The sequence below is a fragment of the Ranitomeya variabilis genome, chromosome 6, assembly GCF_051348905.1.
Source record: "Ranitomeya variabilis isolate aRanVar5 chromosome 6, aRanVar5.hap1, whole genome shotgun sequence".
In the NCBI taxonomy this organism is placed as follows: Eukaryota; Metazoa; Chordata; class Amphibia; order Anura; family Dendrobatidae; genus Ranitomeya; species Ranitomeya variabilis.
This window is the reverse complement of record NC_135237.1, coordinates 156,639,963-156,651,927: the sequence shown is the minus strand read 5'-3', so window position 1 is coordinate 156,651,927 and position 11,965 is coordinate 156,639,963. Positions and strand designations below refer to the sequence as shown.

The window sequence follows — 11,965 nt, the reverse complement described above, 5'->3', positions numbered from 1 at the left end:
TTCTGTTTCTCTCTTTTTGTTTTTCTGGTTTCCATTGGTGGACTACGTCAGACCTGAATGTGAACTTTTTTTTTTTTTCATAATAAATAGGTGAACAAGGGACTTTGTCTTGATTCCGTTTCTCTCTTTTTGTTTTTCTGGTTTCCATTTGTGGACTACGTCAGACCTGCGTGGGATTTTTTTTATATAAATTGGGAAACCAGGGATTAAGTAGAGGCATGCTTATTTAAATAAAGACAGCTTTTCATTACTAACACCAGGGCTTGATGCCAGCTGGAATTTTTGACAAATCACAGTTGGTATCAACCCCAAGTGTAATTACCCAGATGCCAACACACCAGTGCAATTAGAAAGAGCGACGTGCCGCATATAATATAATGTGCCAATTCTGGGGTGACTGCGGGCTGGTGTTCTTATGCTTGAAAGGGCCCAATATCCATGAACCTTCCCAGTCTTATAATATCAGCTGTCTGCTTTATTTTTGCTGGTTATAAAAAATGATGAGGCCCCCACGTTTTTTTTTTTCATTCATTTATTTATTTATTAGGTTAATTCATTACAGTAAGCTATACACACAAGGCACATGGATGACACGCACGTACACAAGTACATGTACAAGTACACGGACATACAATACTGATTTTTCCAGTACTGGTAAAATCAAGACATGTGAAGGGGGCAAAAGAGTAACTGCAAGCGTTCTGAGACTAGATATAGACAGACAGATGAATAGGTAGTTAAATATCAAACTGATAAAATTTGGCCATTATACTGCTTCTCTTTTGTAAGAACTTTGACAGGTACACTTGACCTTTTGTCAGCTGCAGTGTTATTCTTAGGTGTGCTCCTGGTGAGAAGATCAGTACTAGTCTTCAATCATCATTTGTTGTCCTTATGCCCATGGTCCATATCAGAGGACTGTCAGTTTCCACCGTAACAATTCCTGTGCCATCATAAGTGTTTGATGTGCTGACCAAAGTTCCAAACTTCAACACTCCAGTGGCTGAAACATAAGAAAGAAATAACTTTGTAACTCTTGACTTTTCCGTACTTTCAGTAAAGACAAAAAAGTTTTTTATTTTCTCTATAGAAAATGAGTAAATTATCTGTTTCTTAAGCAGCTGAGTTAAAAGAGCATTTCATATTATCAGGAATGGAGAACATGTTCCACATGGAGCTAACTGCTCATGCTGTGTTCTTGTAAGACTGCCCCTGAATGAACAGGACATTACATGCTGCTCTCAAAACTTTTACCATAATCTTTACCACAGGAGAAACCTTCACAATAATAGAGATATTATCTAGTATTGTAGCTCAGCTACAATTACTTGAATGTGGCTGAGGGTCAAAAAAATATCCCCAGACTAAAATAAAACCTAACTTTTAATAAGCAAGAGTAGTGAAGTTAGCGAGATGTAATACGAGTCTATTGTCTTGTTTAGAAATATTAGTTTTTTTTCTAGATGTTCATATCTTCCAGTGATTCCCAAATGTCTAATGAACTGTGTGATGTGTAAATGTCTCCCCCATCCAGCTTTGTAGTTACTATTAGGACTAGTGATGAGTGAGTGTACTCGTTGCTCGGGTTTTCCCAAGCACACTCGGGTGGTCTCCGAGTATTTGTTAGTGCTCGGAGATTTTGTTTTTGTCGATGCAGCTGCATGATTTATGGCTACTAGCCAGCCTGAGTACATGCGGGGGTTGCCTGGTTGCTAGGGAATCCCCACATGTATTCAAGCTGTCTAGCAGCTGTAAATCATGCAGCTGCGTTGACAAAAACTATATCTCCGAGCACTAACAAATACTCGGAGATCACCCGAGTGTGCTTGGGAAAACCCGTGCAACGAGTCTACTCGCTCATCACTAATTAGGACATGACTTTTACCTCTGACACTGTACAAACCATCTTCACGGCTGTAATTCAGAGTGTAATCTCATTGCAACAAATGAGCAACACGCTGGGACCATGAGTGTGGGGTCCAAGTATGTGCCACTGTGAAATATGTTTTGATGGCTCCTGATGTTTCCCTAACTATCAGAATGGTTTATACAAACAATGCAAATTTAATATAGTGTGTAATTTAATAGTAAGAATAAGGTAAATGAGCAAGAACAAGAATAACAAGTAAATCATATTAAAATATTGCATCAAAATGTTGGCGCGAGGACCATGGTGCTAAACCCACAATAATAGGACAATTTATAACAATAAAAATATCTCATCTTTTTTAGTTTATATAAAAAAATTGTGGAAATAAAGCATAGGTCCACAGAAAAATGGCAACATGTAGCAACAGGATAAGACTAAGACTATGTTCAGATGTTCAGTATTTGTTCAGTATTTTACATCAGTATTTGTAAGCCCAAACCAGGAGTGGAACAATCAGAGGAAAAGTATAATAGAAACACGTCACCACTTCTGTATTTATCACCTAATCCTGATTTTGTTTTCCAATAATCTTTATTGGTTTTATAAATGTTATAACGGGGAAGGGTAAAGAGTAAGGGAAAGCAAGGTAGAGGGGAAAAAAGGAAAAACCCCATTTAATATGGGGGAAAGGGAAAAAAGAAGACAGGTATACATATATACATTCCCGTAGGTTTACCCAACACAACTGTCGCTTAATATCAGCACCTGAAATAGAAACTCAAACAGTACACGATACAATTGCGTATGACATCAAATTAAATGTATGAGTATAAGTATGAGAACCGGTCAAGTCTGGGAACACCTTAAGGTGACCCTAAGACTGGCTGGAGGGCAATGTTTGGTTCTTTTTAGTAAAATAACAAGTGGAATAAAGGTCTTTTCAAGTAGGATGTATATTTGATGTACACAGAGAGGAGGTATCGGAAGAAACAGCAGAAGATGTCAATCCTGTTCTTTTCAGAAAGTTAATTCCTTCCTCTGGAAGTGAGAGTGAACAATTTTGAAGCGAATATCACTTGTAGATTGGAAGTCTTTGTCCATTGGTAGGGTATTCCGGCGTGTAGAAGTTCTTGGGTGGTTTGAAAGAATGATTTTCGTTTTTGTAGGGTATCTTTAGTCAAGTCTTTGAAAAAAGATAAGTTGCTGTGGCCTTTGGATTCTGAAAACCTTCTTGATCAGATTTTTTCCTTTGTTTTGGGTAATACGTGAGAGATCATTGAAGAAATATAATTTTTTAACTGTGAGGGCTGGACCGACTCCAGTATTCCTCTGATTTGTATGTTATTTTTCCTTTTGAATTCTTCATAATTAACCAAGTAGTCTCTACAAAAGATGATGTCTTTTTGGATCCTCTCCAGAGAGTCCAAGAGTATGTGTGGACTATGAGCATAGATACAGGGCGAGGTCCGGTAATTTTTGTCTAGAGAGTCTGTTATTTTTGAGTCTTGAAGAGGGGCATCAGGGGCCTTGGTAGAATTTAAGTTAGAGTCTTTGACTATAAAAAGTAGTGTATCTTTAAATAGCTTCTTGATAAAAGATTCAGAGGCTTTTACTGTATTTGATTGATGAAGGTCAGATATTTTAGATTCGTATCCACGTGTATTAGTACCCTTTTCCAAGATGTTTGCCAGTGTTAAAAATGCTCTGCAGATATTGATCATAAAGCTCTCAGATGGGTAGTTGTCAGAAGCTGGTATGTTATCTATTAAAGAAACATTAGGGATAAGGTCCTCAGGCCCTGGTAAATTCTTCAGAGTGGACACTTTCTAGCCCCTCTGATGAATTAGAAGAATTATCTGTATCATGGTTTACATCCAGCTGTTCTTTTTGATCTACTGTGTTGCTATTGTTTTTGTTGGTTGGTTCAATAGTAGAGGTCTAATTAGGAAGTATTTTTTGGATTATTTCTTCAAAGCTTTTAAAACAAAGAAGCCTGGTTTCTTCTAGTATAGATTTTTGTTGTGACCGTATTTGTTTAAAGGGGTCACTTTCTGATGTGACAGAGGACTGGTCACAGCCATTCCAATTTGTTGATAAAACCCCTTTACAGATATATAGTTGCCCCTTATTGTCAGGGTTTTCATGAGTTTCCCCTATGATTTTTGGGGTATCAAAAGAAGGTTTAAGGGTGGCACCTCTCCTCAATATAGGAAGAAGTTGTGAGGCATTATATAACTGTAGCGGTGTTCCAATCGCTATTCCACCACTTTGTAGTGGCAAGACTCCCTCCTCCATAACTGTCACCACATCAGCCTCTTCACCTTCTGTAGTGTAGCTTCTGCATAATTGCCCCTTATTGTTGGGGTTATTGTCAATTTCCCCTGTGATTTTTGAGCAATTATATGAAGGACTAGCTGTACTACCCGGCTTCGCCCGGGTTAATGACTGCTGTTAGCAAAATAGAATGTGTTAACAAAAATTTATTCTGCACACAAAAACCACAAAACAAATAGATAGAAATGTAATTATTAAAAGGCAAAAACTAAGCAAATAGAAGCATTTCACAACATATATTAGCTTTGTTATACTGAGAATGTCTTTGTTGCCTATATTAACCAATCAGAGCTCAGGTTAATTAACTGTAGCAAAATAGAAGCTGAGCTGTGATTGGTTGCTATTGGCAGCCTGATAAATCCCCAGCCAACAGGAAGCCCTCCCCCCTGGCAGTATATATTAGCTCACACATACACATAATAGACAGGTCATGTGACTGACAGCTGCCGTATTTCCTATATGGTACATTTGTTGCTCTTGTAGTTTGCTTATTAATCAGATTTTTATTTTTGAAGGACAATACCAGACTTGTGTGTGTTTTAGGGCGAGTTTTATGTGTCAAGTTGTGTGTGTTGAGTTGCGTGTGGCGACATGCATGTAGCGACTTTTGTGAGATGAGTTTTGTGTGGCGACATGCGTGTAGCAACATTTTGTGTGTTGAGTTGCATGTGACAGGTTAGTGTAGCAAGTTGTGTGCAGCAAGATTTGTGCATGGCGAGTTTTGCGCGTGGCGAGTTTTATGTGTGGTGCATTTTGAGTATGTGCAAGTTTTGTGTGAGGCAACTTTTGCATGTGGTGCAACTTTTGTACATGTGGCAATTTTTCTGTGTGTGCAAGTTTTGCATGAGGTGAGTTTTCCATGAGGTGAGTTTTGCACGTGTGGCGAGTTTTGCGTGAGCCTAGTTTTGCATATGGCGAGTTTTGCATGTAGCGAGTTTTGAGTGGTGACTTTTGTGTTTCGACTTTTATGTGGCGAGGTTGGTGTGTGTGTGTGGTGAAATGTGTGCTGAGGGTGGTATATGTGTTCAAGCACGTGGTAGTGTGTGGCGCATTTTGTGTTTGTGTTCATATCCCCGTGTGTGGTGAGTATCCCATGTCGGGGCCCCACCTTAGCAACTGTACGGTATATACTCTTTGTCGCCATCGCTCTCATTCTTTAAGTCCTCATTGTTCACATCTGGCAGCTGTCAATTTTCCTCCAACACTTTTCCCTTCACTTTTTCCCCATTATGTAGATAGGAGCAAAATTGTTTGGTGAATTGGAACGCGCGGGGTTAAAATTTCACCTCACAACATAGCCTATGACGCTCTCGGGGTCCAGACGTGTGACTGTGCAAAATTTTGTGGCTGTAGCTGCGACGGTACAGATGCCAATCCCGGACATACACACATACATACATACACACATTCAGCTTTATATATTAGATATACCTGTATGTAATCTCCTGTATATAGTATATACCTGTGTGTCATCTCACCTATATATAGTATATATCTGTGTGTCATCTCCTGTATATAGTATATACCTGTATGTCATCTCCTCCTATACATAGCATATACCTGTGTCATCTCCTCCTGTATATACTATATACCTGTAGGTAATCTGCTCCTGTATATAGTATATACCTGTGTGTCATCTCCTCCTGTATATAGTATATACCTGTATGTCATCTCCTCCTGTATGTAGTATGTACCTGTATGTCATCTCCTCCTCTATATAGTATATACCTGTGTGTCATCTCTCCTGTATATAGTATATATCTGTGTGTCATCTCCTCCTGTATATAGTATATACCTGTGTGTCATCTCCCCTGTAAATAGTATATACCTGTGTGTCATCTCCTGTATATAGTATATAGCTGTATGCCATCTCCTCCTGTATTAGCCCTCGTTCACACGTTATTTGGTCAGTATTTTTACCTCAGTATTTGTAAGCTAAAATGGCAGCCTGATAAATCCCCAGCCAACAGTAAGCCCACCCCCTGGCAGTATATATTAGCTCACACATACACATAATAGACTGGTCATGTGACTGACAGCTGCCGGATTCCTATATGGTACATTTGTTGCTCTTGTAGTTTGTCTGCTTATTAATCAGATTTTTATTTTTGAAGGATACCAGACTTGTGTGTGTTTTAGGGCGAGTTTCGTGTGTCAAGTTGTGTGTGTTGAGTTGCGTGTGGCGACATGCATGTAGGGACTTTTGTGAGATGAGTTTTGTGTGGCGACATGCGTGTAGCAACTTTTTGTGTGTCGAGTTGCATGTGACAGGTTAGTGTAGCAAGTTGTGTGCAGCAAGTTTTGCGCATGGCGAGTTTTGCGCGTGGCGAGTTTTATGTGTGGTGCCTTTTGAGTATGTGCAAGTTTTGTGTGAGGCAACTTTTGCATGTGTTGCAACTTTTGTGCATGTGGCAATTTTTCTGCGTGTGGCAATTTTTCTGCGTGTGCAAGTTTTGCGTGTGGCGAGTTTTGCACGTGTGGCGAGTTTTGCATGTGGAGAGTTTTGCGCGTGGCGAGTTTTGAGCGGCGACTTTTGTGTTTCTACTTTTATGTGGCGAGGTTGGTGTATGTGTGGTGAAATGTGCACTGAGGGTGGTATATGTGTTCGAGCACGTGGTAGTGTGTGGCGCATTTTGTGTGTGTGTTCATATCCCCGTGGTGGTGTGATTATCCCATGTTGGGGCCCCACCTTAGCAACTGTACAGTATATACTCTTTGGTGCCATCGCTGTCATTCTTTAAGTCCCCCTTGTTCACATCTGGCAGCTGTTAATTTGCCTCCAACACTTTTCCTTTCATTTTTTCCCCATTATGTAGATAGGGGCAAAATTGTTTGGTGACTTGGAAAGCGCGGGGTTAAAATTTCACCTCACAATATAGCTTTGACGCTCTCAGGGTCCAGACGTGTGACTGTGCAAAATTTTGTGCCTGTAGCTGCGACGCCTCCAACACTTTTCCTTTCACTTTTTCCCCATTATGTAGATAGGGGCAAAATTGTTTGGTGAATTGGAAAGCGCGGGGTTAAAATTTCACCTCACAACATAGCCTATGACGCTCTCGGGGTCCAGACGTGTGACTGTGCAAAATTTTGTGGCTGTAGCTGCTACGGTTCAGATGCCAATCCCGGACATACATACATACATACATACATACACACACACACACATTCAGCTTTATATATTAGACTAGCTGTACTACCCGGCTTCGCCCGGGTTAATGACTGCTGTTAGCAAAATAGAATGTGTTAACAAAAATTTATTCTGCACACAAAAACCACAAAACAAATAGATAGAAATGTAATTATTAAAAGGCAAAAACTAAGCAAATAGAAGCATTTCACAACATATATTAGCTTTGTTATACTGAGAATGTCTTTGTTGCCTATATTAACCAATCAGAGCTCAGGTTAATTAACTGTAGCAAAATAGAAGCTGAGCTGTGATTGGTTGCTATTGGCAGCCTGATAAATCCCCAGCCAACAGGAAGCCCTCCCCCCTGGCAGTATATATTAGCTCACACATACACATAATAGACAGGTCATGTGACTGACAGCTGCCGTATTTCCTATATGGTACATTTGTTGCTCTTGTAGTTTGCTTATTAATCAGATTTTTATTTTTGAAGGACAATACCAGACTTGTGTGTGTTTTAGGGTGAGTTTTATGTGTCAAGTTGTGTGTGTTGAGTTGCGTGTGGCGACATGCATGTAGCGACTTTTGTGAGATGAGTTTTGTGTGGCGACATGCGTGTAGCAACATTTTGTGTGTTGAGTTGCATGTGACAGGTTAGTGTAGCAAGTTGTGTGCAGCAAGATTTGTGCATGGCGAGTTTTGCGCGTGGCGAGTTTTATGTGTGGTGCATTTTGAGTATGTGCAAGTTTTGTGTGAGGCAACTTTTGCATGTGGTGCAACTTTTGTACATGTGGCAATTTTTCTGTGTGTGCAAGTTTTGCATGAGGTGAGTTTTCCATGAGGTGAGTTTTGCACGTGTGGCGAGTTTTGCGTGAGCCTAGTTTTGCATATGGCGAGTTTTGCATGTAGCGAGTTTTGAGTGGTGACTTTTGTGTTTCGACTTTTATGTGGCGAGGTTGGTGTGTGTGTGTGGTGAAATGTGTGCTGAGGGTGGTATATGTGTTCAAGCACGTGGTAGTGTGTGGCGCATTTTGTGTTTGTGTTCATATCCCCGTGTGTGGTGAGTATCCCATGTCGGGGCCCCACCTTAGCAACTGTACGGTATATACTCTTTGTCGCCATCGCTCTCATTCTTTAAGTCCTCATTGTTCACATCTGGCAGCTGTCAATTTTCCTCCAACACTTTTCCCTTCACTTTTTCCCCATTATGTAGATAGGAGCAAAATTGTTTGGTGAATTGGAACGCGCGGGGTTAAAATTTCACCTCACAACATAGCCTATGACGCTCTCGGGGTCCAGACGTGTGACTGTGCAAAATTTTGTGGCTGTAGCTGCGACGGTACAGATGCCAATCCCGGACATACACACATACATACATACACACATTCAGCTTTATATATTAGATATACCTGTATGTAATCTCCTGTATATAGTATATACCTGTGTGTCATCTCACCTATATATAGTATATATCTGTGTGTCATCTCCTGTATATAGTATATACCTGTATGTCATCTCCTCCTATACATAGCATATACCTGTGTCATCTCCTCCTGTATATACTATATACCTGTAGGTAATCTGCTCCTGTATATAGTATATACCTGTGTGTCATCTCCTCCTGTATATAGTATATACCTGTATGTCATCTCCTCCTGTATGTAGTATGTACCTGTATGTCATCTCCTCCTCTATATAGTATATACCTGTGTGTCATCTCTCCTGTATATAGTATATATCTGTGTGTCATCTCCTCCTGTATATAGTATATACCTGTGTGTCATCTCCCCTGTAAATAGTATATACCTGTGTGTCATCTCCTGTATATAGTATATAGCTGTATGTCATCTCCTCCTGTATTAGCCCTCGTTCACACGTTATTTGGTCAGTATTTTTACCTCAGTATTTGTAAGCTAAAATGGCAGCCTGATAAATCCCCAGCCAACAGTAAGCCCACCCCCTGGCAGTATATATTAGCTCACACATACACATAATAGACTGGTCATGTGACTGACAGCTGCCGGATTCCTATATGGTACATTTGTTGCTCTTGTAGTTTGTCTGCTTATTAATCAGATTTTTATTTTTGAAGGATACCAGACTTGTGTGTGTTTTAGGGCGAGTTTCGTGTGTCAAGTTGTGTGTGTTGAGTTGCGTGTGGCGACATGCATGTAGGGACTTTTGTGAGATGAGTTTTGTGTGGCGACATGCGTGTAGCAACTTTTTGTGTGTCGAGTTGCATGTGACAGGTTAGTGTAGCAAGTTGTGTGCAGCAAGTTTTGCGCATGGCGAGTTTTGCGCGTGGCGAGTTTTATGTGTGGTGCCTTTTGAGTATGTGCAAGTTTTGTGTGAGGCAACTTTTGCATGTGTTGCAACTTTTGTGCATGTGGCAATTTTTCTGCGTGTGGCAATTTTTCTGCGTGTGCAAGTTTTGCGTGTGGCGAGTTTTGCACGTGTGGCGAGTTTTGCATGTGGAGAGTTTTGCGCGTGGCGAGTTTTGAGCGGCGACTTTTGTGTTTCTACTTTTATGTGGCGAGGTTGGTGTATGTGTGGTGAAATGTGCACTGAGGGTGGTATATGTGTTCGAGCACGTGGTAGTGTGTGGCGCATTTTGTGTGTGTGTTCATATCCCCGTGGTGGTGTGATTATCCCATGTTGGGGCCCCACCTTAGCAACTGTACAGTATATACTCTTTGGTGCCATCGCTGTCATTCTTTAAGTCCCCCTTGTTCACATCTGGCAGCTGTTAATTTGCCTCCAACACTTTTCCTTTCATTTTTTCCCCATTATGTAGATAGGGGCAAAATTGTTTGGTGAATTGGAAAGCGCGGGGTTAAAATTTCACCTCACAATATAGCTTTGACGCTCTCGGGGTCCAGACGTGTGACTGTGCAAAATTTTGTGCCTGTAGCTGCGACGCCTCCAACACTTTTCCTTTCACTTTTTCCCCATTATGTAGATAGGGGCAAAATTGTTTGGTGAATTGGAAAGCGCGGGGTTAAAATTTCACCTCACAACATAGCCTATGACGCTCTCGGGGTCCAGACGTGTGACTGTGCAAAATTTTGTGGCTGTAGCTGCTACGGTTCAGATGCCAATCCCGGACATACATACATACATACATACATACACACACACACACATTCAGCTTTATATATTAGATAAGAGGTAGCACACCTCTCTGAAGCAATAAGAGGCTGAGCGGCGCTATAGTAGTAGCTGTGTACCATTCGCAGCTTCACAATACAGCTGAACACCTCGCAGCGGCGGGACTCCCTCCTTCCTCCCCGCTGCTGCATCAGCCGCTCTGCATGCTGTGATCTCGCAAGCGGCCGGCGGAGGAATCAACAGGCCACACCGGGTCTCACTTCCCAGCCCCCACCGGACCGAGTCGGTCCTGAAGGACTTGCTTGGTGTTAAGGTAAGGGACAAGTCCTGGTGTCCTTCCTTCCACAACGTCACGGCTCCCGATCTCACCACAAACTCCCAGCTCTTCTTCCCCTCCTTTTCAGCAGGTAACGGTGCCACGGGGAATGCAAGGTTCTTCGCTGGTGGCAGCGCTGACGTTGTCCGGCATCTCACCTCCGCAACAGCCGATGACGATTCAGCACAGCCGTTGGTATTCATCTGTCTTGAATCCCGGTTGTCTGGGGGAACATCTGAGGTTGTCTCCAGCACAGGAGCAAAAGGGACTTTTCTCACATCTTTTACCGGAAACTTCTTGGCTCCAGCTCTTTCTGTTCCATGGGTGACAGAGACCCTGAATGACTTTCCTCTCATGTTTGCCTGTGTGGCGGCAATCTTGATTGGAGGCCTTGTTACAGGCTGAGAAGCTGTAGTGCTTGTTGTCCTTGTAATATCCGCTATATTCTTCATTTTATTTATCGTAGATAAGGACCAAAGATTTTCCAAGCCTATAGATCTATAAGTTCCACTTTTTGGAAGCCAAAAGTAGCTCAATAAAGGGGATTATTCAGGAGCTCTGTAAAGGCATGTTTGCTCCTGTCCCCATTGTTTAAGTTCTAATCATCTTTCACACATATACTTTTTGTATTTTCTGGCCACATGCAAAACGCTGCCCCTGCTTGGTTAGCAGCAACCTTGTTTTATATTTTTCTTTTTTGGCATCTATTTTTTCTTTGAAAAATAATAAACTTTTTATTTGCAATTTATATTGTCTTTTCCTTTGGTGTTTATTTGCATGTGAACCTAGCCTATGAGATATGAAAATATGAAGGTATTCTTGTCACTATAACATTTTCTATAGAGGGCTGCCCTCCATCTGTATAAAATCTCACATTTAATGGTTGAAGGGGTTAACAGCAATGTGCATATGAAACGAAACAACTCCCATGTATGGATGTAGGAAGGAGAATAATTATTGTACAACTCATCCCCAATGCTGGAATGTATATAAAGTTCTCATTAGCGTGACAAAAGTTAGGGAGCTAATCCAATTGGATTGTCCCATGTCCGTCCATCAGAATCAGGACTTGGACTCATACGTATAGGACTCACGTCACAGAGGCAGAGAGGGGTCAGTCCATGACAGGAAGTAAATAAAGTATGGAATTAATCAATTAAATGTCCAAAGTGCATGTCAAGCAATCAAAGGTGCTCAAATAAAACCA

At 41.2% G+C, this 11,965-nt stretch overlaps 1 protein-coding gene across 11 annotated transcripts in view; it reads right to left on the bottom strand.

Annotated features, from left to right (window-relative positions):
• Positions 1-514: 514 nt before the first annotated feature.
• TPK1 (thiamin pyrophosphokinase 1) overlaps positions 515-11,965 on the bottom strand; it is an 854,031-nt gene continuing 842,580 nt past the window's right edge. For all 11 annotated transcript variants that reach the window (XM_077269139.1, XM_077269141.1, XM_077269138.1 and 8 more), the window contains one exon: positions 515-1,003. In XM_077269139.1, the coding sequence (XP_077125254.1) occupies positions 873-1,003 (131 nt within the window). In that variant the 3' untranslated portion in view covers positions 515-872. The remainder of the gene's footprint in view (positions 1,004-11,965) is intronic.